Source organism: Hippocampus comes, unplaced genomic scaffold (assembly GCF_001891065.2).
Source record: "Hippocampus comes isolate QL1 unplaced genomic scaffold, H_comes_QL1_v1.1 scaffold124, whole genome shotgun sequence".
Lineage (NCBI taxonomy): Eukaryota > Metazoa > Chordata > Actinopteri > Syngnathiformes > Syngnathidae > Hippocampus > Hippocampus comes.
Window position 1 is genome coordinate 533,946 of NW_017805075.1, and position 27,875 is coordinate 561,820.

The 27,875-nt window shown below is 43.1% G+C and overlaps 1 protein-coding gene across 2 annotated transcripts in view; it reads right to left on the reverse strand.

Moving 5' to 3' along the window:
* The window catches only part of kdm5c (lysine demethylase 5C), a 33,259-nt gene extending 6,376 nt beyond the window's left edge, over positions 1-26,883 (reverse strand). Inside the window, exons 1-25 of one of the 2 annotated variants that reach the window (XM_019865061.1) lie at positions 26,461-26,883; positions 25,025-25,172; positions 20,717-20,794; positions 20,494-20,616; positions 15,843-16,013; positions 15,600-15,734; positions 13,005-13,061; positions 9,630-9,753; positions 9,231-9,565; positions 8,589-8,747; positions 8,374-8,493; positions 8,125-8,283; positions 7,466-7,647; positions 7,221-7,383; positions 7,013-7,132; positions 6,740-6,934; positions 6,410-6,591; positions 6,129-6,253; positions 5,881-6,028; positions 5,724-5,814; positions 5,251-5,633; positions 5,045-5,183; positions 4,779-4,958; positions 2,607-2,720; positions 1,802-2,530 (exon numbers count right to left, since the gene is read on the reverse strand). In XM_019865061.1, coding sequence (XP_019720620.1) covers positions 1,802-2,530; positions 2,607-2,720; positions 4,779-4,958; positions 5,045-5,183; positions 5,251-5,633; positions 5,724-5,814; positions 5,881-6,028; positions 6,129-6,253; positions 6,410-6,591; positions 6,740-6,934; positions 7,013-7,132; positions 7,221-7,383; positions 7,466-7,647; positions 8,125-8,283; positions 8,374-8,493; positions 8,589-8,747; positions 9,231-9,565; positions 9,630-9,753; positions 13,005-13,061; positions 15,600-15,734; positions 15,843-16,013; positions 20,494-20,616; positions 20,717-20,794; positions 25,025-25,168 — 4,356 coding nt within the window. In that variant the 5' untranslated portion in view covers positions 25,169-25,172; positions 26,461-26,883. The remainder of the gene's footprint in view (positions 1-1,801; positions 2,531-2,606; positions 2,721-4,778; positions 4,959-5,044; positions 5,184-5,250; positions 5,634-5,723; positions 5,815-5,880; positions 6,029-6,128; positions 6,254-6,409; positions 6,592-6,739; positions 6,935-7,012; positions 7,133-7,220; positions 7,384-7,465; positions 7,648-8,124; positions 8,284-8,373; positions 8,494-8,588; positions 8,748-9,230; positions 9,566-9,629; positions 9,754-13,004; positions 13,062-15,599; positions 15,735-15,842; positions 16,014-20,493; positions 20,617-20,716; positions 20,795-25,024; positions 25,173-26,460) is intronic. The other variant, XM_019865062.1, reaches the window with a different exon arrangement.
* Between the last annotated feature and the right edge of the window lie 992 nt (positions 26,884-27,875).

The following is a 27,875-nucleotide window of genomic DNA, read 5'->3' on the forward strand; positions in this document are numbered from 1 at the left end:
TCACACAAACGGATAGAAAAACATCATTTCATGGCCCATTGACAGACATTCATCAATCCAGTCAAGTTCCCTGTTCTCAAACTGGCAGAACGCAATGCACCTAATTTGGAGGTCCACAAAATAAATTTAGTTCAGAGTTATTATAGCTCTCTGATGTACTGGTCGATCCATGTTCCTACTGTCACTGCTATGCCCATGCTTACGAGTTGTCGAACAAAATCAAGATCACGGGTACAGGCGGCTGAAATGTGTTTCTTCCGCAGGGTGTCCAGGCTCTCCCTTAGAGGTAAGGTGAGAAGTTCGGTTATCCCGGAGGGACTCAGAGTCGAGCCGCTGCTCCTCTGCATTAACAGGAGCCAGAAGAGGTGGCTCGGGCATGTCCCTGGTGAGGTATGCCGGACACATCCCGCTGAAGTTCTCCAAAGGGCTATTTTTAACCAGTATATTAACATCAAATGTATGTTACACATACAGCACATTTGACAATAAAGTTGTATCCAATCCAATCAATCCGATGAACTTGAGAACTTCAAGAAAATACAATCATTAAAGTGTGACTGAACACCCATTTATGGGGTAATGTCGTGCTGTTTTTCTGTACAAAAAAAAACCCTCGACAAAAAGATATATTTGAGGGGGTTGTAGGGAAAATGTATCTCATCGAAGCAGTCTACGAAAACATGCCGTCTGTGTCTGCACTGTGCATGCATGTATGTTAGGCTAAGTATTAGCTGGACAGTCTAACTTACAGGCTCAATGTTGGCAAAAGAAGTACTTTACTGATTTACTGATCCGATTTTGACTAGTGTGGTCAAAGGTTGCGCAATCTCACCCCAAGTTAGGCAGCACAGGAAGGTCGAAGATGCGGCACACACAAACTATTTCATGACTCCAGAGACGTTTCATCATATTTGAATTGCATCCTCCTTTGCACGATACTATTTTGAGAAAGGTGTTGCACTGAGCAGAAGAGTGCATATTTTGTTTTCCACTTTTGATCCCCCACTGAGTGGTGTGCGCAACTTGCGAGCTTGATGCTTGCACACACTTTCTGCTTTATTCCAGGTGTGTATTATCGCACACACATTTTTCATTGGACAGTCTTTGTCGGTGTTCGGCGTCTTCCAGCTCGGAGTGCAAGCTTCGCCACCTGCTGGGACTCAACCGAGCTGCCGCTGCCGCGCCTTGGCTCCGGTGGTGGGGAGGGGCTGCGAATCAAGCTGACACATTTTCTATTGATGTTTTTTTGTTTGTACTTCTTCCACGGACTCACAACGAATTGAAATTTAGCACAGACATTTTAAAATCTCAAAGATTCTGAGAGTACTGGAACATTGATTCCAGGTCCAACCCGATACAAGATTCCTTTGTGAGGCCACTTGACAAAAAAGGCAGTGTACCGTTATAGTAATGTCAGAATGTGGTGACCAGAGCGTGGAATTCTGTTGGTTTTGTTTTTTTGAACTTCGTCAATTAAACGCCCAGTGCTTTTTATCTTACAGCGTTTCCTGCCCATATTGTAGCACTGAAGTATACTTTATTTTTTAATGAAAGTTGGCTAGAGCTAAATTATTTATGTTATAATTGTAGGTCATTTAGCTTCGCGAAGGAACCATTTTACCCATTTAGAGACACTTCTGGAATAATTTTCACACTTAATATTGGATGTCGATGTAAGCAGTTACTCTGAAGGGATTCAATTGATAGCACGATATAAATGATGTACTATAACCGTAACTTCATGCGCATTCGAATTGTGAAGGGGTGCTAATCTCCCAAGAACCGATAGTTTCAGGTGTACCTCAATGCCATTGGACTCCTTGGATTTATTTTTAGGGAAATCTTCCGTCAGATCAATGATTCCGTCCTCTCCTTCACCTCCCTCCGAGTCGGATAAAACAATGACTGAGCTGGAGTCTGCGTCTTTCTGTGGACTTTCCTCCTCTTTGTCACAAGGGGGGGTTTCTTTGAGTTCTTGGAGCGTCTCAAGGGCCTGTTGCAGCTCGGGGGTCTCCAGTGCCTCCTTGGCATGACCCTGCCATGTGATGGCTCGCTCCGTGAGACACTGCAGCGCCTCGCCCTCGGGCAGGCGCACGGGCAACCTCTGCAAGGCCACCAGTAACGCTAGGATAGTCTCCAGACGGGGGCGCCGCGAGCGCTGGCACCGCGGACACAGAAAGCGCGAGTCCCAGTCCCACCAGCAGCGCGGGTTACCCGGCGGTCCACAAGAGGGCAGCAGCGAGGGGAAGGGAACGCAGCCACCGTGGAACCAGTCCTTGCACAGGTGGCAGCGTAACTGAGGTGCTCGTGGCTGACCAGCACACACGCACACCGTCTGAACAGAGGAGGCGCCGTGGGAGTTCCCGTTCTCTTTCATACAGATTGCAGAGTCCGTTTCCATGAGATCATCCGACGTCCCCTTGCCCTCCTTGTAATCTCCTGTATTAAGTCCAGTCTTCCCCATGTTGACTTTCTGTAACCTCAGTAGTGCCTCCTTCTCCCGTTGCTCCCCTTCTTTGAAGGCCACCACCTAGAGAAAAGACAAGTTCAGACACACACATGAAAACCTGCACAGCCGATGGTCGATGTTGTGCAACATAACTCACAATAGCTGCAGGGTCTCGAAGGTCTTGAGCGGATAGGCCTAGAGTGTTGGTATCACAGTCGTCCACATCCTCTAATGTCTCATTGTGTCTCCTTTTAGCGCATGGACACAAAACCTGCAGGGCAAAACTTGGTGTTTTTCTTTTTTTTTTTTTTAATCCTTCACAACAATCTGGGACCGCTCTTTGTGGGGGATAGGGAATGAGCCCCCGTCGTGAGTAATCAAAGCAAGCCCCATAAAAAACTCAGTTGCAATTACCTATATTAATCATTTAGATGGTAAATGTTGCACAAACTGTAAGGCCAGTAATATTTTAAAAGCACATTACAAAATTACCATCCATGATTTTCTTTCAAAAAAGGAATAAAAAGTGCCACTCCACAGGCATGTGATGAAGATTCTCCTTAACAATTCAGGCAAAGCTTAGCTCTTCCACAACACACGATATTACATCAACAAATTTCCTCCCACCAATTACTGCACTACTTTCCTCTTTAGCCGGTACTTTGATGCCATCTTGTGGCATTTTAAGGCTTTTCAGAAAGAGCACAAAACCAAAAGAGTGAGTTTTGAGCAAATACTGAAGGACAGGTACTATGAAAAAAATAAAAGTGAAACTAATTTGTGAATCAATGGACGATTATGGGAAAAATAATTATCACGATTATCTTGACTCAGATTGAAATCACAACTTTCAAAACAAGTTCAATTGCTATCAAAAAAATCAATGAATATTTTGAGACTTTAATCCTTAGCACACCATGCAACACGGCCGAACCCAACTCGAATTGACCAATATGGAAAAAAATGACGAGGATCACACTCCAATTCTTCCCTTCCAATGCACTGCAACATAAAATTGCAACCCTCTATCAGGTTTTTAGACTGCATGCGAACGTACTTTACTGTCCTTTACTGAACCACAAAAACATGATGTGCTGGTAAAGGAAGAAGCAGGTTGCCACAAAGACAAAAGTGGGTAGGATTAAAGGCGCTCGCGTGGATATTTTGAGAGGCTGCCTTACCCCATTCGCTGAATGTACCGGGTGAGCTTCATACTTCGCTCACACGCATTTTGGCGACAGAGACTGCAGGCCTAAGTATTTCATCCACAGGTACACATGAAATTATACTCCCATATAACTGTATATACAGTATTTTTACGACCATAAAGTGCACTTAAACGTCTTAAATTTTCTCCAAAATGGATGAGGTGCCTAATAATGTGGGTCGCCTTGTGTATACACAAGAGTTCCAAAATCTATGAATACTGTTGTGTGAGTTCACTGACGGGTCCGCTTGACAGACTGATGTTGTGCTGACACAATGCTTATAGCGAGGAAAGGCGGATGTTACTGAGTACAGCATGAGGATGTTAAAGTTGGAAGAGGACGCTAAATGTATGCCCCCAGTAAGTGTACATAGTACGTGCAAAAGAAGATCCTGAAAACAAAAACATTGCCGACAAACACATCCAGCCCAACCACATCAACATGCTCACGTTCAACATCCCGGTGCACCACACTGGAGAACACGGGGACCACCACAGTAGCGATATGCACAACAGGGCGCATGAAGTAGGCTTTTACTGTTGTGCTTGGTTGCCATGGTATTGGACAGAATTGGCCAAAGTGAAGTTGCGATCTGTTCATTTTGGCGACAAATGACAAGAGCTTTGATGGATTCGATGATGAAGACTGATCAAAAAAAATAATGCGAGTACATCGTTAAATACTTCAATAAAGTACAACCGAACTCAGTTTTGCTCCCCGTGCCTTTTTAAAAACATACGCTAGTGTGCTTGCATGCTACCGTATTGTTGAAACCAGCATACATTTTACCATGCCTGTGTCCAATAACACGGGGCCTGTTTATGTGTTAAATACAGAAATAGCATCCGTAACTGACACTACACCTTTTAATGCGTATGGTCGTGAAAATACAGTATTTTACGGCTTGGCGGTGCCTGGTGAGATCTACCTTCAGCTCAAAACCTGAGGGTGTATATTGTTTTTTGTTTGTGTGTGAAAGCTTCAGTGCATTTTTGGTTAGTCGTTACATTTGTCACATTGCAATGCCAATAAAGTTGCTGAAACCCGCACACTGCATTACAGCTTATTCAGGCTCAGCCGTGTTGCTTGGCACACAGCAGGCATTCTTAGTAGAAGGTCACCTCTAGTAGGCTGTGCTGACTGCTCTTCTTCAAGAAGGTCTTGGTGGCCTTGTCCCTCCAGGAGTGAGCGCTCGCCACTTGGAGCTCCAGCTGTCGCAGCTCCTCCATGAAGACGGGCAGGTCCCGTCCAATGGCCACCAGGCCCTCCAAATCATCCAAGCACGGGTAATGCTCCCCATTCTATGACAAGTTGCCAAAAACCCAAAGCATTCTGACACAAGCCCGAATTACACCAACCACTTGAACAGACACCGGTGCTATTTTACCTGGATTTCCTCCAGGTCTGTTACCCAAGCACGTGCGCGGCTTAGACAGCCCTGCAAAGCTTGAATGTTTGGCAACTTCACAGGTATAAGCTGGGCCTCGTTCACAATCGCCTCCAGTGTTGAGAGAGGATGCTTTTGCCTGGGGAAGAAAATTGGCAAGTTGATGCGTAGTCCACCCATACTCCTCCATATTTATGCAAGCGCACCTTTGTTCAAGACAGATCTGCGCTTTCTCCTCCCAACGTTCCGCAATAGTGAGCAGCTCTTGCAGTTCTGCCATGGCTGTATCCACAGATGCACTCTGAGGCACGTTGCAGCCTGCCTCAATCAGATTTCTCAACACTGCCAACGTCACCTCTGGTCTCTCGCCCCCCTCTGTGCCCAAAGTGCGCCTGACCTCTGCCAGCCAGCGCCCCAACTCCTGAAGGCCCTGAAGCAGATTACACTCTGGCACCACGACAGGCAGCTGAGCTCCTTGATCCAGTAACATCTGCAACAGCTCTGCTGGTGCAGAGTTCCTCCTCCAGTCGCGGTCATTGACCAATTCCTGAGCCCGGCTCTGGTAATCGCTCACCACCTGCAGAACCGCCTTGATGGGGAAAAATGTCATTGATTAAAGCAAATTATTTTTATTAAATATGAAGTTGTAAGTCAATTCGATGAGCATGGGGTTAATTACCTGCACTTCGTCCAGTTGACCCATCACACAGGGCAGGCTTTGCATAGTCTCTATCAATGATTTCAGTTCCGCCAAAGTCATTTTTGTGCCACTAAAAACAGAAATGAGTAAATGTTCTGATATGACTAATACGCATGATATGCTTCCTCCATCTCACCTGGTCTTTGAGTTAGCAAGGAGTTCAGTGCTCTTCTGTTGGCAGTACTCTATGTCTTTGAGAACAGTGTTGAGTTTACGTAGAAGTTCATTGTCAGGGAACTTTCTTTCTGCTGCTTCGGTCTTGAGTGTCTCCAAGTAATCAATTCCTGGAATTGAATTAGGTAACACACATTCAGCTCGATTCTACTCTCCGTTTCTGTAGAAACCCTCGAAACGATGTCAGTAATGGGAGTGGTGGTTTCCTACCTATCTTGTTTCCATCCTCATGCTCAAGCGCCTCTTTTACTTTGTTGGCCCAGGAATCAAAGGACTCCGAGCGAACCTTTAAGCGGTGTAACATGGCCAACAACTCATCCAGGGTGTATCTGTACCTGCAAATCATACCACAAAATGGTAATTCTGCGATTGCAGTTTGATGTTTGCCAGGGCATGTGATATCAAACCAGAAGTCAGAGGCTTTTTAATTACTGAAGCCACATGTCAAGGGAAACAAAAAAAATAAAATAAAATAAAAACAGTGCAAGCACCTGAGGTAGAGTTTGTCAATGGGGCAGTTGCACAGATCCTGAGTGTGATATAGGCACACCAGACGCTCGGGGCAGGTTGAACAAGCCAGTGCTGAGAGGAAACACGTTGTCTTGCATTTGTCACACTGTCGTTCATCATCAGGTAACAGCTCAAACGCCTCCCGCTCTGCTTCAGTGATGCCCTGCATGCAGAATACACGTTGAGACTTTCGTCAAGAGTGCTTTCTGTTTTTTTTGCAGACCAGTCTATTAGAGCAAATGAATATATGACAAACTCAAAGCAGAGAAAAAGGATTCCAAGAAGAGATCAACATTTTTGCAGACTCTTACCCTTTCCATCAGAGCTTTCCGGAGCTTTCTCTCCTCCTGAACAATAATAAACATTTCCCGGTGTGTCGCTGCAGCAAGATTAAGATCTAGTTTCTCTGGACTGGCTGCCATTTTACAAGTGAGCTCTTCGTGAGAGAAGACGCAATACCGCCGTAGACGTCGATAATGCTCAATGCAGGAACGACCGGCAGGTAGCTGTAAGAAAACATCCAAACAGTGACGTCATCCTGATTGTCAAGTCTCACTTCTGGAGAACTGCATTTGGACACTTACCCAGTCTGCTGTACAGAAGTTGACCGCTTCTGCAAAATTATATCCCTGGTTGAAACCACTGTGGTATGCTCTGGGGAAAGTGATGACAAATTCGCCGGCACACTGGTTGGTCCTGACAACCTGTCATTTCACCAATCAATCATGTCAAAAAGCAGTCCCATAAATGGTCCAAATTCAGACTACAGAATGTGCACATAAAGATACTGACCGGTACACCATGAGCCATGAGGATGTTTGGGTTCATGATTGTGACCAACTGGTGCAAAAGGTCAGGCTGGAACTCAAATAATTCGGGAGTCAGTTTCTTCATCACCCCCTCTAGTCGCTCAGCAGCTACTGAAGGTACTCCATACCAGGTTTTGGGTTCGCCCCTGTCGACGATCAATCATGTTAGTATTCAAGGTCCCACTTTATTTGAAAGTAATAAACAAACAAACACAGTGCGTCCTGTACCAGTGCAGGTAGTTGATGGAGTAGCTCCAATGATCCTCAATGTGCCAGCAGAAAGCGGAGAATACCATGCCAACATAAAGCCAAGGCACCTTCATGCCAGAGATATCGCCATTAATATGGCACAGGAGAGACTGCTCCAGTACGGGCATAACATTCAAGTTCCAGCCACTGCGGGCGTAGTCCTGACAGATGCACAGGTTGAACGGCATGAATCACTTAAGAGTTTGCCTGGACTTGCATAATGTAGCACAACTGTATTCATTGTGTGTGGGTTACTCAGTGGTTTCTACTATTATATTCTACGCAGTCTGATGATGATGAAAAGAAAGGTATGGACATGGTGATATATGTATGTGGACCTCATAATTCAAATGACCAATAATTGAGTTATAATTGTCCAATAAAAATTTGAAGGCCTCCAAGACATTCCAAGATATTCAGTCTAACTAAAAAGAATGCACATCCATGACTATTGTTAACTTGAACAATGTATTACTGGTGGTAATTTTTATATAGACCTGGGATAAACAAAACTACAGGCATTTGAAAGGAACTACTAACTTTTCTTTCCCTGGTATGGAAATGTCAAAGTTTTGCTTTTCTAAGGGGGAGCCATAGGCACTGCACTGTCACAAATGTCACAAAACAAGCAAGCACACCTCCTCCTCTTTTGTCAGAATCCTCTTGCCATTGTTCATTGGGAAGCCGCTGCCAAACTCTTTGGAGTGGATATCTGCTCCATATTCGACAGTCACATCCTCCTCAATGCTGCTAACTAACCTCCAGAACTCCCTCTCCACAAGCTCGGTGGGAACCATCTACAAGGGAAGCACACAAAGATGAACCCCCTTCTCTCTCTCATCATTGCAGCAGAGCCACACTTCTCAGTAGTTTGCGAGTGTCCTTACATGGACAGGCATGTTGAAGTAATCTGCTTTGAAAGCGTCGGCCATCTCCCCAAAAGTCTGCAGACTGTACTCACGAGTTGCTTGTTCAAAGCCAAACGCTTCTGAAGGCTTCTTGCACTCCTGCAAAAATCATGCATATCAGGAATAAGTCTGATCTGATGGGATCCTCGTCATGCAGCAGAGCTTTTTTTCTCTTTGATTAAGCTACAACTTACTTCGGCAACACACTTTGGGCATCGCCAGTTGCCTTTGGGAGGATCAGTGAGAGGGGGCAGCAGACAGTAAGTGTGGTAGTTGTCATCACAACCATCACACAGCAAGAGTTTCTCGTCGTCATCTCCGCGACCACACATCCGACACACAAAGGAATCCACCTTTGACAGAACGCGCTTCAGTGTTTAGAGGTAAATGGGCATATTATTTAAAACATTCCAAAATTGAGACAATGCTTGATTCCTCTGAGTAGTAGTGGCTAAAAATATTACAAGATTACAATATTCGTTACAATAGTCAATGTGTTATTCTTCATATTTCATTCATGGACACAGGTTTCTTCTCCCAAAACATCCATCATGTGATACTCCAGCATAGAATACTAATTCACAGAGTAGGTCCAACTTAAGAAATTTCATACAACATAATTTGTAAATATGTCTTTTGTTCAGTGTTTTGATTGCTCCATGTTTCAATTGATTGTACGAGAACTCAATTAGGCGCTGTTGTCTACAGCAAATTTCCCTCAAACTTATCGCGATCTTTGGAGTCAATCATAATGGTTGATTTTTACTTTTGAAGATGGTCGCTCAAAAAGGATTCATAAATGATTTATCTGGGTGGATCTTCCTTTGGTTACTTACACTCTGCATATTGTTGAGGTTGCGTCGTAGCCTCATTGTCATTTTGGTGCATGGACCATCTGTAAAATGTTGGCGACTTTCTTTATGAAGATGCTCTTCCAATTCTTCTCTCTTAACTTCAGTCTTCACTTCGGACTTGGCCTCTGCTTTGACTTCTGCTTTGACGTCTGCTTTGACTTCTGTTTTGACCGGGATGCTGGCAGGGGAATCCTGGGGGGTGGCAGAGCACTCTTCGGTTGGTCTGTCTTGTGTAAGCAGAGGCTCCCCTTTTACACAAGTGACACCAGGAACAGATGGTGTACTGTCCATGACAGTCACAGTTTGAGGCAGTTCATCTGGAAGAAAGGATTAAAAGTAGTCATTGGAATGCATAAAGGATTGAAGTTGTGTATCTCTTACCCTTCTTCCTAATGCCTCTGTCTCGTGCAACAAGTCCAAGTCCCATCATCTTGGGCCCGGCGCCATAGATCTGCAGCTTCTTCAATTCTGGGTTCTTCTCTATGTCTTCCTCAGTAGGTTCGGGCTGAGAATAAGTAAAAGGACACGGTCATCAGGAAAGAATGGACAGGCTGCCGCTGCTCTTCAAAGCACACAGAGCAAAGCAGTGTGGCCGTATGCTGACAAAAATCAAGATCACAAGCAGTGCAAAATGGGGTTATTCTAGCTAGGTTAGACAATAAGGAAAGCTTGAAAGTTAGGACCCATCACCAAAACATAGATTCCAAAGAAGCTACAAGCATAACTAGAACACTGATGATTCACAAAACCACTTTAAATTAATTCAACAGACATGGAAACATGCCACTGCAGTATAAAGGAGGTGTGATCCATCTTATCACTCTAGTACTGAAAAAGTCAAACATTTGTTTAAAATTATGCGACCATAACACACCATCTTCCATTTCCAAAAAAACATTCAAATGCTTTCATTTGTCATGAAATGATCTTTACACCGCGCATCAGTTCAACAAATCCAAATCCAGGGAGTAATAACGTAACTTTCCACAGTGTTTTATTTTAACGCTAGACTACAAAATTGAATCGTTTCAATTTTTCCGGTCCAAATTTTACACACAACAACAAGATGGATAGAGAATTTTGCATGTCTAAGAAATCACATACGAAAGTATTCACTGCTTTTGCACAGTACTTCATTGTTGTACCCTTGGCAGAAATTACATTGTTGCACCTTTGGCAGAAATTACAGCCTAAAGTTTTTTTGATGCCAGAAGGTTAGCACATCTCCGAGCAGGCTTGCAGATTCCTCTTTGCAGCACCTCTTAAACTCCTTCAGGTTGGATAGTAGAGCGTCAGCAGTGCAAAGCCATTTTCAGATGTTCAAATTAGACGACTCCTTTGATTTAGCTGCATTTGGAAGATCCGTCCGTCTCTTGCTGAAAGATATTCCGTCGCCCCAGTATGAGGTCAAGAGTGCTCTGGAGCAGGCGTTAATCCAGAATGTCTCTCTACATTCGTGCATTCATCTTTCCTTCAATCCTGACAAGTCTCCAGAGTCCTGCAGCGAAACAACATCCCCACAGCATGATGCTGCCACCAATATGCTTCACTGTTGGGACACTATTAGCCAGATGATGAGAGGTGCCTCGTTTCCTCGAAACATGACGTCTGGCATAGGCCAAAGACTTAAATCTTTGTCTTATCGGAGCGGAGGTTTTTGCCTCTTGTGGACTGAGAATCTTTCTGGTGATTTAATGCAAACTCCGGCAGGTTGTTATGTGCATTTTACTAGCGGGGCTTCTGTCTAACCATTCTACAGTACAGGCCTAACTGGTGGGCTGCTGCAGAGTCGATATGGTTATCTGCCTGAAACACTGGATTTTTGACAAGGTAACCAAGTTGTTGGTCACCATGCGGACTTCATTGCTCTGTTTGGATGGGCAGCCAGTTCTAGGAAGAGTCCTGGTGGTTCAGAACTACTTCCATTCTTCCATTGTGCTCATTGGGAACTTCAAAGCAGCAGAAATTGTTCTGTGCCTATCTCCACATCGGTGCCTTGGGAGGTCTAGAGGCAATTTTTGCTCGAGTTGCACTCTGACATGGACAACAAACTGTTGGACCTTATCTGGTGTGCTTTTTGAAATCATGTCTGACCAACTGTATTTATGTTGGACCTTATCTGGTGTGCTTTTTGAAATCATGTCTGACCAACTGTATTTAAACACCAAATGAGCGATCAAAATATCTCAAGAATGATCAGTGGAAACGATACCATCGAGCGCCAACACAAGCTTCATGGCAAAAGCTGTGAATACTGCACGACATGTCATTTCTTATTTCTCCATACATTTGCAAAAATCTTCTTTTGAAAAACTTTAATTGAATACTTTCCAGATACACTCTATGTCCATGTAGTCCATTAATATGGGGTCAAACAAAATGAACAATACTCTCATGAGCTCTGCAGCACAAAAGTAGACAACGGTTTAAAAAGCAACGAGACCCACACTAACTTAACTGAAAATAGAGCTTGGAAAATAGGCCCAAATACACCATATGCAGAAAGCAACCATTATATATAAGGCATTCTAAAACAAGCTGCACTCAACTTAACTGTATTTATAGAGCACTTTAAAAAGTGCTGTACATGAGAGCATATATACAACAATAAACAAATTAACAACAAAGATAGTAGAAAGCGCAAAAACAGTGCAACTAAAAATCAAGTCTGAGTCATGCTGAGCCAAAATTTAAAGAATAAAAATGAGTTTTGAGACGAGTTTTAAAGATGGGCAGCGAGGGGGCTTGCCGAATGTTCGGTTGTCATTCCAAAGACAGGGACAAGCAACGGAAAAGGCTCGATCCCCTCTGAGCCTGCGCTTTGTTCTTGGTACCTCTAATAATGTCTGGACCGAGAGAGAGGTAAGGTGGAGGTAAGGCTGTGCATTGTTCCTGTTTTTCCCCTTCCCCGTCTGTCCAACAAATATTTGATGTGCAGTCAAAATGCAACCTTTCATTCTGACCAGATGTGATAACACTTTTTCTGGTTGGTAAGTTAGGACCAGGAAAGTCACTCTTCATAGCCTTGAGGGTAAGTTGATGCACTCATAATTCATGGTATCAACCATGACACAGATTCAAATACTATGAAGGAAAACCTAGCTTCTTCAGCCGAAGTGAGCCTTGGTGCACTGCAGCTAGACCAATGGCAAAACAATCTGACAAAGATCACAGTTGGGCAACCCAACTTCGAGAATTTTAAGCGCAACTAAAAATGACAAAAATATAATCAGTCAGAAGTTGACATCTGGCTATAAAATGAAAACTGTGTATGATTCACAGCTCATTTGAGTATGAATGGCAGGCAAAATGGCAAACTACTTGGAGATATCACAAAACAACTAAGGACCCAGAAAAAAACAAAACAAAAACCCGTATATTGATTTCTCTTTAAAGTCCTGGAAATTGGAGTAACCCCAACAGCCATTGCCAAAGTCTGGGCAGGTAAATGAGGACACTCGTGTTAAAATGTGATTCAACTACCTTATTACGATACAACTGTGCACACCACCCTGTCAGAAAGAGCCACGTTAAGTGTGGCATCCCTACCAGAGAGTGAGAAATGTACCAGAGAGTGAGAAATGTTGTCGATATTACGTGTTAATGGGAAAAAAATATATATATATATATATATATATATATATATATATATATATTTTTTTTAAACGCGGATTATTACAGGAATTGTGCAGTGGGAAGTGAAAGAAGTAATAAAGTAGGGGCTCAGGGTGAGCTCATATGCTCAAGAGGCAGTACCGCTGTGATGAGTTGAGAGCCAGTGGTGAGAGGATGGAGGTTCGGATCCTCCGGACCCTGCAAGGGGACACAACAATAGCAACAATAAACTAAGCCAGGAGGAAGAAGAGGACAGATGGGACAGTCAGGGAAGAGCTGGATCTTGTATCTGTGGTGAAAAACCAAATTTTCAGACTCTTGTCCATCTCTCTTCAATCATCATCCCTAATGTCATATTGAAGGAATCGTTTTCCTTCAAATTGACATGACAATTGCTTGTAAAGTTTTCTTAATTAGATACAAATCTCCGTTCAAGTAGCTGGGGAAAATGCAACCAAGTAGTAAGCAGACAGAAACAACAGCAAGTTAAGGCACAGGTGCACTGCAAGATGGCAGCAAAGCAAGCTTGGATGCGACCCGAATGTACTGTCACATCTTCCAGTCAGAGACATACTGGATTGAGCAATGAGCAGTTAACAGCAAAACAGCAGCATCAGCACAATATGGAGGACTTGACGCAGATTGGACATAGAGCTTCAGGCAGGTGACAAAATGAACGTAAAACAACAGATGCCGCTTCCTTCCATTTTGCGTGAGAGGACAGCAACAGGATGGCTTGGGGATGGAACCAAAAGGTGGCTGCGGTTTTTGTGTTCCATCATTACGCAACCACTGAACAACAATGGCAGACCAAGGACTGACATAACTTGCCACAAGCGCCATAAATAATTTTTTTTTAATGGAGGTAGGAATTCCCTATATCCAATGGAATATTGACCAAGATGCATTCAAGGCCATTTGGTCGATTGATTATTCTGGCATCCATAGATCTCAATGACATTTTTATTAGTTGCTCTGTCAGTACTTGTACAACGGTGCCTTGACATAGGAATCTACTCCATGTCCACACTCATAACTCAAAACACTTGTATCTCAAACCATCTTCCCTTACTGAATCAAATGGAAATGCCATTTTTAGGTGAATTGTTAACTATTTGCCAAATTGTTGATTATTGTGAAGTGAACGAATTGATTTCATTGCCATCATTTAGACCCCTATCCCACTGAGTGGTGAACATTTGCGAGTGTTTACGAATGTTGCATTCTCGCCGGAGTTCGTTCAAGGTCGCAAATGATCACTAATTGGTCGCCAGATGTTTGCCCGTACTTTTCTTGTCGAGAGAATTTTGAACATGACCAAAATTTCCTAGCGATAAGAAAAAACAAACAGTTGAGGGACACCTGGCGAACCTTTTGCGGAACATTTACTAAATTTAACTAATGTGCATATTGCTCCCTTTACCAACAGTCACAAATGTTCACCGTTGAGTGGGATATGGGCTTTAGTGCTGACATCTCATGGTTTAGCACAGCAAGTCAATAGAGGGTGGGTGGAATCAGCCAGATGACAGCTTGTATCTCAAAATACTCTTTAGTCAGGACTTCAGTATCGCAAGGCACCGCTGTAAGATGGTAGTGTCTAACAAAACGCCGCAGTGTTGGAAAGTTCCAGGGCTGGTGTCACATATACGCTGTACTTCAAAACCAAACTAGTTTTTTTCAGCAATGCGAGGTAGATGATCCAGGAGCACATCCATAAACTGATCCTGCAGTTACATTTCATCCCTGCTGAATGCTGGAGGCAGTGACTAACAGCAAGGAGTGGCCAATTATGCATAGCAATGATGAAATCAATGACCCCTGAGTGACGCAGGGCAGATATAACAGCAGGTGTCACCAGAGGCTCAGTCCCTCTTCTACTTGCGTGCCGTTCGCATATAATGTGGCGGTCTTACCACGACGACGCGCCCCCTCACATCTTGAGCATCAGACATTTCTTCGCTGCTCTGCAGCACCCTGTCTGCTTACCCAACCTGGCTCAGTGAAATGTGTTCTCTTCTTTCCCAAGCTCAAGAAAGGCCAACCAAGGGGTTCCGTTTTAAAGATGTGGACAATATCAAGATGGCTGTGATGATCGCAATGCCGAGGATCCTGGAAGAATCCTTCCAGCAGAGGCAGTGAAGACTGTGAGGATGTGTTAGCCTCTCGTGAGATTATTTCCAAGAGGACATCTTGCAATTTGGATTTGAAATACCTTCTGTGAAACCAGTCCTGGAACCTTTGACACACCTCGTACATCATAGAAAACCATGTGTTTCCTTTCCAAATCAAGTTCCATGAATTAAATAACCAATGTGTGTTTCAGTGATCAGGAAACCACAGTCAAACTAACGGAATTCCTGGAAACTCAAAAGTTAGCTTGACATAAAACAATGACATGCAAAGGAAATAAACAGTTAAACTGATTATTAAGGACTGTTGGACATCAGCTGTTTTACTTCAGGACAGACTGAAGGCTACTGAAAATAGTGCGGCAAGTCAATTTCACATTTGTACTGTGCCACAGTTTAGAAATAAGATAAGAAAACCTTTATTTGTCCCACAATGGGGAAATTTGCAGTAATAAGCCTCTTTGAATAAGTGACTTGCTCCTAACACAATCATGTAAAACTTTACCAGTTAAGAAACATGAATATGTAATCCTCAACGTATGATCACGTAATGACTACAGAATATGATCATTATCACAACTGATTACTCAGCACTTTGACTTACATCTGGCTGGCAGCGGTTCGCTCGGCGCCCATAACTGCTCATTTTAGATGGGTGCACAGACTGACGCAGAGGGATGGAGTGGGGCTTGTACTCCTTGTCCACTTCCTCACCATCGTAGTGCTTTGGCTTGCAATGCTGTGAAATCCATCAAAGAGAAAATTTGAAAGTGATTTTTGTCACAGACCTTTATTACCCCTCGCCCCCAAATGAAAAATAAAAAAGTAGGTGAGCATTGAGTGATACCGGCAAGCTGGCACCAGACTGGAACATTTCAAAGGGGTGGACAATCCTCTCATAATGCGAGCGCAGAAGAGAACCGATGTTCTTGCCAGGAGGGTAGCCGAGTCTCTGAGCTACACGGGCCCAGCGTCGTTCTTTGCAGACCATCTCAAAACCGCCTTCATCAGACACAACCTGGAACACCAAGCAAGGCATTAGGGACATCCAAAAACTTTTTTTTTTTTTTTAAATGCAACAGGCGAAGTCCAGTCACTTGAAGATCTGCCAATAAAGAGTCTTATCCAAAATGCATTCTACAGCTCAATTGCCGGATTTCACTGCTCAGAAAATTGCAGAAATACAGCGGAGATCAAGTTAAACAACTTAACTGACTTTTGTGCTGTCGTTTGTGTGGGAATGTATTTTGAGTGGTGAAAAATAGCCCTTGCGACCACTTGCTCAACGTGGCATGGCAACGCACCCATTCAATTAAGACGTCTTTCTTCCAGCTTCAAAAACAGTTACCACCAATAAACTGCCAGAATTTTAATTGCAACACAATACCGTTTGGTGTCCAATGCTGTTTATAATTGATGATACATCGCCATAAAAAAGGGATAAATTCATTACCACAATGCTTCTAGAAGGTGCCACTCAATACCTATTACCGTAACTGACTGTATTGTTATAGCCAGATGACCTAAGTATGCCGATCCAGAAGTTCACTTTGTTCGCTGCAAAATACGATGTTAATTTTTTTTTTTAAAACTCTTTTGCTTCATTCTACGTTGACCAAGTAAACTGTGTCTCAAGCATGGTGTCCTTTTTAGTGATAACAAACCAAAAAATAACTAAATAGATACATTATTTCAAACCAGTTGCACAGACTATATATTTAGTATATCTTAATTCTTGCATGCGAATCGGCAGCATTTGAACGGCACACAGTTCAACTGTTGGAATGACGTATTTTACGAAGCAAATACCGTATTATCCGCACTATAAGGCGAAGCGAAAAGTCTTCCATTTTCTTAAAAGCGCACAGGGCGCCTTAAAATCCGTTGCGCCTTGTGTACGGTCATTACAGTAATATGTCGACCCCAAAATGGCTTCTTGCTGGAGACATGCTTACGCTGTTATAACTTGCTGTTGGTTCAGTGAACTGTGTCGCCGCTTTATTAAATAAGATTTGTTGTAGCTCCGAAAAAGGAGAGCTGTGGTGTGTTTTTTTTTTTTTTAAACTTAATGGTTTTCACAGGCTCAACAAATACAGGTACGTCTTTGTCCGTCTCTGTGCCTTCTCTTCTTCCGTCCACCTCCGAAAAACGTAAATTAACGATTACTTCAATGAAACTACGAAAATTGAAAATAATGCATCAAAACAGAAAATCAAGCGAGGAAATCACAAATAAATTCTATGGCCCCCCCGACATAATTTATTTTGTGATTTCCTCGTTTGTGAATACACAACAAAGTAATTAATAAGAAACACTTCTGAGACAGTCCAGTCTCCTACATTTTACTGACATCTGATTTCCTACATTATACTGTACTGACATATGATTGTTCTGTTGGAGCTACGCTCAAGAAAATGCCAAGGGGGGCTATAGAATTTATTTTGTGATTTCCTCGCTTGATTTTTTGTTTTGATCCATTATTTTCAATGTTCATAGTTTCATTGAAGGAATCGTTAATTTACGTTTTTCGGAGGTGGTCATGAACGCCTCTTGAGTCGAAAGGGAGCATAGCTCCAACTAGTGGATGCATTGTAGATTTCGCCTTATAATCCAGTGCGTCCAATACATGAAAAAAAATTTAAAATAGCCCATTCATTGAAGGTGCGCCTCATAATCCAGTGCGCATTTTAATGCGGAAAATACGGTACTGATAATTCCTTTGTGTCTACTGTAGCACCATGTAACTGATGGGCATTCTTTACCATTTAGTTAATTTTCACCCTACAATTGGTCATTTGTACCAGTTTTCAACTGAATATCTTTAAGGTAGTGAAGATGTTTAAATGTAATAATACATACATTTTTTTTCACTTGAACACTCGGTGCTTGGTAACAAATGCTCCAAAGTGACACAATGGAGGTGACCATGACAGTCAATGTCTTGCGAGCAAAGGGGTCAGTAAAGTTTATTCAGAGCACACAGAAGAGGATTTGACTTAAAACGCATCATTTTGATACATTTATTTGTCGGCTCCCATGTCACACTTCTGGACCATACTTTCAGAGAACGACCCATATTCAAATACCCACACCTATCCCGTGACCCCCTCGATTATAAGCAGTTCATATAAAAGTTGGATGTAAGTATTTTTGCTCTGTTATTCTTGAACTATTGGTACTTAAGAAAAAAAGATACTGTGTTCTAAAACACACTTAAATTAACTTTTAACAGTGACTGCTGTTCCATTTAGTAAAATCTTTATACCCTTGGATTAATTTGTCGCTTTGTGACCGATAAAAATCAAGATGACAAAAAAAAAAAAAAAAAAAAATATCCACGTTTGAGCTAATACAGATCAGCAGAAATTTCTGTCATTTCCAGTCACGTGATCAGATCGGGACAACTCGACAAGGCATCAAGATAAACAATAGGCCAGTGGTTCTCAACGTTTTTTCAATGAAGCACCCTCTGTCAAATATTTTTTTCAGCCAAGACTTAAAACTGAATGTTGTGCACACAGTGGACATGCCAACACTATACAATATCAGAAAAAAATACCCCATGCCTCACGGTCATAAATAAAACATTACAAAATTTTAAGTCACATTTCTTTTATTAAATACATTTCAGACAGGTCCTCAGACAGCAGTAGGATACAATGCATGTTCTTTCATCATTTATGTAAAAACTGTCCATCATGACAATGACAAAATCAGGTCAGACATGCCAATAACTGTGAACAAATCCTCCTCTATTCTAAATGCTTACAGGTAATCAATACCGAAACTAAGAACATTTTTGGTCAAAAGAAATGACTTATTGTTATGAAGATGTTAACATTTTCCGTACCGACACAAACATTCCATTCTGGCATTCAGTTCCACATGTTTTCACCCAGGATATAGTGGCAATAGTGGACATTAGATATTGGACAAGATGCAAACCCCTGGTCGGGACAGTGTTGCATCTGTCTGTGCGTGAACGTTGGCTTTATTTTAACACTTTGACATTGGCTTGGACGAACACTTCATCATGGACAAGCTTTAATCACCTGATGGCTGTTCAGATGACAGGTGGTCTTGCAGAGTCTTTGAACCAGCTTCAAAATTACTTGGCTATGAAACAAACAGAAGAATATGGATACAACAACATAACACAGTGGAGCCTATTTCCTGTAGGCCTACATCGCCAAATGAGAAAATCTGAGGATTTTTTTTTTTTTTTTGCAAGTCAATACATAAATTTGAATCGATGAGGCCTTGTCTCCCAGATTGGGGAAGTGTGTGACAATTCCACAGACATAGATAATGCGGACGTTAACTTTTCACACCAAAACTTAAGTACAATCGAATTCCTTCAAGGACATTTGGAGATTAGGCATATTGTTTGTCAAGCAGCAGACAATTGATGTAGATTTGACTGAATGGAGTCCTCAGCAGTCCCCCAAAAAGTCACATGCAGTTCAACACTCTAGCTGCTAGGAGGGGTAGAGAACCCCGATTCCCCAAGAGCCAAATCCTGCCTGCTTTAGAGCTCTCTACTCCAACACACCTGATTCAATTGATCATAATCATTTCAGGCTTCTACATAGCTTGCTGATGAACTGATTGTTTGAATCAGATTAAGGAGGGATCTAAAACAGGCAGCATATGGCTCTTAAGGAACCGGAGTTCCCTACCCCTGCTCAAGCTTGCCTACACACCGTATTCAACCAAAACATGTTAAATATCATATTCATTAACCCGACTGGGCGTGTAGCCCAAGTAATTGCATGACATCACACAAAATACAACTTTTGACAACTGTTTTTAACAATATGATCAAGAAAACTGATGTGGAAGCCAAGTTATAGGTAAAAAAATAAAAATAAAAATCATCAAATACCATCATGTGAAAGTTTTGCCTACCTGAGAGAAGTGTGATTCCATCTTGCAAGCGAGGAGGAAAATGATGCTGAAGAAAATTGGCTCGCCTCCAACCAGTCAACTTAAATCATTACGTCAGGACGTGGTTTCAATTTCAAATCAAAACCAATCAGCGTCGAATCAAGGTAACACCCCTTTTTAAAACATCAGTTTTAGACTACACAGGCTATTTCATTACTGAGCGGTGTTAATGCAACATTAACATTCTGTTTTTAACACCGTCCCTGACGTTTGAGCACTGGGCAAATTGCAGTGCGGCACAGGTCTGTTCTCAAAAAGAAATCATTAATTTTAAATAAAAGCAGAAACTGAAGAAAAATTTTTTTAGGAAATCCCTTAATTCATTCTTAATTAAAAAGAACCATCAACACTGAATATTGCGGTGTTTCACTTGAGTGTATTTGCATTTAGTGAGAAACTTGGGCTTATGCTTAACTGGAGATTTTTTGCTTGGGTGCTACTTTTCAAAAATACTTTAAAATGTCACGTACCACCCAAAGTGCCTTTATGTCCCCCATTTAAGAACCACTGCCACAGACGTTTTACCTTGAAAAGATTAAGTTCATGTTCACCTTTGACAGGCCAAATAGATCAAGGATGCGCCTCTCGATATGCGGGATTTTCAAGGAGGAAGCCTGGATCTCCCAAAACCTGGCAATGCGGTCCAAATAGTTAAGCTTCACTCGAGTCTCCGCCTGGGGAACAAAGAGGCATAAAGAACAAAGACCGTGAAAACATCTTCAATCATTTAATTCAACTAACAACATCAAACAGCCAGGTGTATAAATGACTTGCCTCCAGTTCATTAAGCCTCTGGATGCGTGGCGTAAATCGGAACGTATCCAGCTCCACTGAAAATGGTGGTTGCCAGTCCTATTTAGAACAAGAAAATCACAATCAACATTTTGGTCGTGAGCTGTCTCTGCTAGTTCCCCATAAACAACAAGTATGAGATCAACGTGACGAAGAGGAGAGCATTTTGATGCAAGGTAGTGGATCATTTGGATGTTGGGGATGGGAGTACATGGGCCTTCGTCCCTCTGTAAATTCGCATACGCAAACAGGCAGTAGGTGAAAAAAAAAATCTGTCAGTACATCACCGAAAACTACAAGAAATTAACCAGTGGTCTTTTCATTTATTGCCACATTCTTTTTCATTTATGAGTATTCAGGTACAGTATCTTGAGATAAGAGTTTCATTTTCCTTCCATGACCACCCTCGTAGTCCAGAAAACACTGAGCAAATCAATACAGCACTAATACTCATCATTACACCCAGAGGGTAAGACATACATGACTTAACACAGGTGTCAAAGTCCGGTCCTCAAGGGCTGGTGTTCTGCCTGTTTTCCATCTCTCCCTGCTGCAACACACCTGATTCAAATGATCAGGATCACTATCAGGCTCCGATAGAGCTTGCTGATGAGCTGATCATTTGGATCAGGTGTGTTGCAGCAGGGAGGGATGGAAAACATGCAGGACACCGGCCCTCGAGGACCGGACTTTGACACCTGTTACTTAGAACATAGATTGTCTTTAGCTTGAAAATTAAGCAAGGTAACTGAAAAGCTTAGCTATGTGATTGTTGTACACAAAGTGTAATTGACTTTGTTTTGTTTGATAGTAAACGTCAAATGGGAGCTCCAAAATCCAGCTGAAAGGCTCTTTTTGAAGAATGTTCAATAATACCAGTCTCAGACGGCACGATTGTAGCCCGATTTGCATCCGACGCACACACCTCGAGATGGATAGCTACAATCTTAACTGATACTACTACTCTTAACAATACTGCTTATTGATCTGCCGCCTTTTTATGTTATTTTGGCGTTGGGGGAGATGTTCTTGTCTTGCAACTACAACAACAAGGTAATTAAAATACAGTGGTACCTCTACTTACGAACGTCTCTTCATACGAAATTTTCAAGTTACAAAACACCCCAACAGGAAAATATTGCCTCTTGTTAAGAAATTTCATGATACAAAAGGTAGAAATACAGTAGGGGCTGCCCCGTGCAGCTCCGAGTTTCCTGAACACAACATACTTGTAGCTGCTCTGCCATTGGCTATTACCGAGCATCATCCTGGCATCCCATTGGCTAAGAGGGACCTCTAATGAATGTGTCTGTGTGTAGAACTGTAGATAGATAGATGTGTGTCTATGCAGCGTCCTCGTCATTTGCACCTCGGGCCATGAGTGTTCCGATAGTTTTACGTAAATGTGAATCACCCAGAAAAAGTGTTCACCAGTCGGGCATCGAGTAGCGACATCATCATTCTAACCCTCTCCGGTTTCCAAGTCAAAACCACTCAAACCAATAATAATCAAACTCTTAATGTGAGTGTAATGTGTGCATTGAGTGATAATTGATTCATCAAACCTAGGAGGAAAGGTTCAGCTGCTACATTTGCGCAACAATGCAAATGACACCAACTTACGCTGTGTAAGTGTACGTTATTAAAACCTCACTCCTCCGAGCCTTCAAATCTGCTGACTTCACAACCAGTGCTTCCAATTTGGTGAGGGCACGTCTTCGAAGCCCGAATAGGTGGGGCTGGCACAATGGAGTTGCCAGCACCATTAGACAAACACTGATCCCACACATCAAAATAGAATTATAAAACGCATCATGTCATCATATGATCATATAGCACGTTAGCTTGTAAAATACAACTGGCCTTTAACGGTATTTTGCCCATGTTTAGTAAACAATAAACACATGAAGACAGATCAGAACTATTAATTGCATGCCTTGCTTGGCTAGATACCACATCAAGACATTTCTTTGGGAAGAAAATGAAAGGAAGGCAGCAACAACTATACCACACTATTAATAATAGCCAAATTCGTCCAGCAAAACTGGCTTAGTGGGTCTTATAAGCTTCTGTTTTCAAATCTTCTTCATAGACTTTGCATTGTATTGGTGCACTGAGGCAAAGTCCCGGGCTCATGCCTTGGGGCCGCTGCACACTCCGCAGTGCTTCTGAACTAGAACCCATGGTAATAAAAATGCCAGTTGGCCACTCACCCCGGCACATTGGGCAATTTAACATATGGGGGCAATTTAGTACACGTACTACTTGCAGTATGAATGGCGTGAGCCTGTATCGAGTTCTGAGGGTCCTCATACAATATCTTGTACCGTGTCACTTTTTTCAATCCATCAAAACATGGGAGTGTCAGTCAAGGAAGACGCAGGTTGCTAGAAAAAGAAGACGTGAGCAAGAATAAAAAGGAACGAAAAAAATGGGGATCAATTGAACAGTGAGGTGCGCTTCTATTCTTCTGAATGTAACCGACAAGGTACACACGTATTGTTGGAAAACAATATGTCTATTAGGCGTGGGGCGATGTCCAGTTTGATGAATTAGGTGGTTTTAATAAGTCAAGGTTTCGATGACTGCTATTATTGTCCGTCACCAGTAATGAGCTCTTCTTTTCCGTTTTGATGAGACAAGCACAACATATGATGGGCTGCTTGCAAAGCTGAATTATTGAGCAGCCGCTTTGATATTAATTGCCTTAAATCAACTTTTTTCCCCTTCTCAGAGAGTAGCCGGTGTTCAGCTGAAAGGTTTCTGGCCCACGGATCGCTGTCGAGCGCCATGGGAGGTGCGTTCCCGTGTGTGGCCAATTCCTGCCACAATGAAGCAGAGAACACCCCCGCCATTCACCCGGCCATCCCGCCACGGAGCCCAATGCCTCATTGGCAGCCCCCCTCGCCTGGCGGCGGACTCCCTTGCGGTGGGCCATCCGGTGTTACGCCTTCCGAGTGAGGCCGCAGCGAGGTCAGCCACCCTCTGCCTCCGTCCACCCACTTTAGCAGCAGCCACCACGGCTACTCTTGCTTGCTGGCTCGCGGACCTCACCACTGTTCTCCCGGCCGACAAACAGAAAAGAGAGGGGCCAAGAAAGGAGGGTGGGCAGTTGGACAAAAGCAACACTACAGCAGGGATGCCCATTGTGCCGTTCGCGATCGACCAGTACCCAGTGAATGGGATGTCAGTAGATTGCACCGTATTAATTCAATCACTGCCAGCCAGCCCAGTTTTATACTATTGATATTGCCGCAATTGAGTTTTTAAAAATAATCCCAAAAAAACAAAAACAAAACCCTGACTCTCCAACATATGAAATTTGTCACTGGATTGACATAGAGGGCAGCCAGTCGTACACCTGTTAAATGCCTCACCACACATGCATGGACACCAACTGGCAAAACTATCAGTTTCCATTTTGTTCCGTCTGCCCTAAATTTAATAATAAAGTATAAAAATGATTAGGTGACAAATGAAGCTAAGTATTCCCATACAGATTGAGGGGAGGATTTTTGTTTTGTTGGGTGCTCCGCGACAGTGCATCTCAAGACTGTCTGCAGAGCGAGCAGGCCAGGGCAAAGCAGGCGATGTGCTCAGGCGTGCGCTGGCAGTTTCCCTGGCGGTGGAGAATGTCCTGCAGGACGGAGGAGCCGCCCACCTGAACACCGGCGCTAGTCCATGTGTCCTCCGATGGCACTTGTTACGGCTGCCGGTTAGTGTGGTGGTGGGGATGGGGGTGGCGGCGACTTGTATGCCTGGCTGACCAGTATGTCACATTTTGCATTCATTTATTTATTTAAATTTCCCATGGTGCATGTTAGTTAATGTACCAAATCTATGCTTTGTTAAAAATAAAATATAGATTGTATTAAATGGAAAAGATTTCCTGAAATATTTTGAAATAGGACATTTGAGAGCTGTAATTTTAATACCGTGACACGGCTCTGTCTTGCTCGCCTTGAACTTGGAAATTCATTTTTTTGCCTTTGTGAAAGCTTGTGTGCATTTTGAGTGTCTATAATTGACGGTGCACCTGCGATTCAAATTTTAGATTACCGCAAAGCCCGTGGCTGAAAGTTGGCCAGTCATGAAATCTCGTGGCAGAATCTCACACACTGCGTATGTGTTGAGTGGAGTTCCACTGTGTCGCTCAGTAAATCAATCAAGTGTTTTTTCTACTCCCAGTTCATAGAGATGGGAAGGGATAAATATGTGGAATAAATGTGAAACAGTCAAAAGTGTACCAAGCATTTTGTCTTCAAGTTTCACAAATGAACAAATACTTACTGATGGTGGTCGAATTTTACAGATTCCAGACTTTTCTGCAATTGGACGTATTTTGGCGATGTAGCCCAGAGGATCCTTGAACTCCTCCCATGACGGCTCGAAAACGGGACACTCCGGAGGCGCTACAAACTCGTCCCCTTCCATTGCCCTGAAAAACATATCACTTCGCTTCGGAATATTGCAGACAGCTACGCCAATAGACAATTTAGCAAGATGCAGCGTTCAACATCAAAGCACGTGTTTTCTTTCAGGCCATGCTATTCTTCAAAATAGTCCCACATATGAGGAGTGCCAAAGACGGCAAATTTGATATTCAAAAAGGGACACATTTCAAACAAAATCATTTTGTTTTTCCAAAAATAAGCACAAAAAAAGGCTACCAAAGATACAAATTTACATTAAAAATGAAATTCACCCACAGGTTAGTGTAATAATAAGAGATACGAGAGGCATGTTAAGGTAGCTTATCTATAAAGTGCATAACTTTGGAACTTGAAGAATCCCTAAGTATGAGAAGGCCAAAGACGAAGCGTTTGTCTTACTCTCAGTGGGGGGCTGGTTATTTCTCCTTCCCCAATTCAAGACAACAACGCGAACGGACCTTCTTTCGCAGTCAACGCGATTGAAAGTGGTGAGAAGGAAAGTTAGCCACCCAAATTTTTAATTAGTTGTCAAGCATAGCCATCGATATTTTGGCACACTAAGTGGCTGTTGAGATTTTTTCCCCCTCAAAGTAACATTTTCTTAAAAATCATACACTGGGGGTCACTAATCAAGACTTGAGTCAAGCAGGTTCGTTCAATCCGTGTTCGTGAAGCTTGTCCCGAAACAATGGCGCCTAGGCCATGAACTCGAAACAAGACCACAAAACCATCAATTTGTTCAAGAGCACTTTCTAGGAAAGTCTTTGAAATAACGTAATGACAACAAAGCAAAAAAAAAAAAAAAAAAAAAAACCGCACTCACGTTGAAATGAGGACGTTGAGTTTCACGAAGTTAATATCAATGTTGGTGACTAGAGACCTGTTTGGGTTAAACCCCCTACAAACCACAAGACGATAATATCCGTTCCAGTCAAAACAAGCCTCGACCTCTCGTGTTTCGCAAATCAATTAAGTGTTGCTGAGAAAACTTACGCCTATACTATTTTAGCTCACTCACTAAATGTTATTTTTCTGCCCTCCCCAAACATCGGTGGTGTCAAATGGAGCTAACGTTAGCATCAAGGCCTCCGATCCGATTTTGCCATCGGACCATCTTGGTTAGCATTAGTTAGCTCAGAGGTGATAATAAGCAAACATTGGCACGGGGCTTCCGTGAGTTCTCACGCAAACGGCCAAGTCAATGCAGCGACTGGACATTATGTAACAAAAGCCGCGTGGCTTTGAGACACCAAACGCGTGAGAAAGTGCCGTCGTATACGGTTGCTGACTGACCCGAAGACACCTCGATGTCCCGGGCTATGACGGGGCCGCTCTCCTTCGTCTTGTGGCAGTGACTGCTGACTGCTGCTTGTTGCTTATAGGTGGTTGGCTAACGAGGGCCAGCTGTGCTTTGATGCCGCTGGCGAGCTAGCGTTGCTAACAGCTACAAGCAAAGTTGGCCGCTTCAAATCACCCCGTACGTTCTACACTCTGCTAAACACTCAAAATCTGGACGCGAGGCATCCGTTTCATTTTAGGCACGAATCGCTACTGGTGACGGTCGTGTTGTTAGTAATCCTTTTCCGACAAACACCATCACTCCCTTCAGGCCATCCTATCTTTCTTGACGAGTCGCCATCTTGTTTTTTTTCTTTTCTTTTTTTTCTCTGACGGCTGAAGCGCAACCCCGAGTCCTCGCTGCGCGTCCGCAACGTTCGCTCTTTGGAAGTAGTGCGCACGTACGCTGATTCACGGCGGTGCGTACGAAGGCAACAACGTGTTGTAGTTACAACAGTCCCTTCAAAGGATACGGTCTCAAAAGGAACACACTAACTGACATCAACTACTGTACTTATTATACCTTGGAAACAAGGCCTCCATGCTTCATTTTCTTCACTTCATTTTACAACGGAGGATGCATAGTTTGATGAGCTTTGTGTTCTTTTAGGCACTATTTACCACTGTTTAGTTTCTAATTTTATGCTTTCTCATGTAAAGAGGCCACTTCGTGACAAATAAATTACCGGTACATATTCCTATTTTCCTGAATGGTTTTAATTTGTTATTGAAAGGTGTAATAAGAGAAATTAAAAAAGGTGTAATACGCTGCAAGGTCGGGCTCATGGTGAGCCCCCGGTGGCCGGGCCTACACCCATGGGCCCTATTTGGCCTCAGCCCAAAGAGGCAACCTGGGTTGTTTCACCACCTCTGGAAGGGGCCAAAGGGTCAGGTGCAAAGTAAACTGGCCGCCGGCCAAAGGCAGGGACCTTGGAGGTTCGATCCCAGGCTTCAGAGGCTAGCTCTAACGACATGAAATGTCACCTCTCTTGCGGAGAAGGAGCCCGACAAGCTGGTGTGTGAGACAGAGAGGTTCCACCTTGACATAGTCAGACTTGCCTCCACACACAGCCTGGGCTTTGGTACCAGTTGTCACGAAAAGGGTTGGACTCTCTTCCACTCTGGAGTCGCCCATGGTGAGAGCCACAGAGCAGGTGTGGGCATACTCATTACCCCCCAGCTCAGTGGAACATTGGGGTTCACACCGGTAGACAAGAGGGTAGCTTCCCTTCGCCTTCGGGTGGGCGGACCGGTCCTGACTATTGTTTGTGCCGATGCACCAAACAGCAGTTAAGAGGACCCACCCTATTTGGAGTCTTTGGAGGATGTGCTGGAGAGCGCTCTCTCAATGGACTCCCTCCTACTGCTGG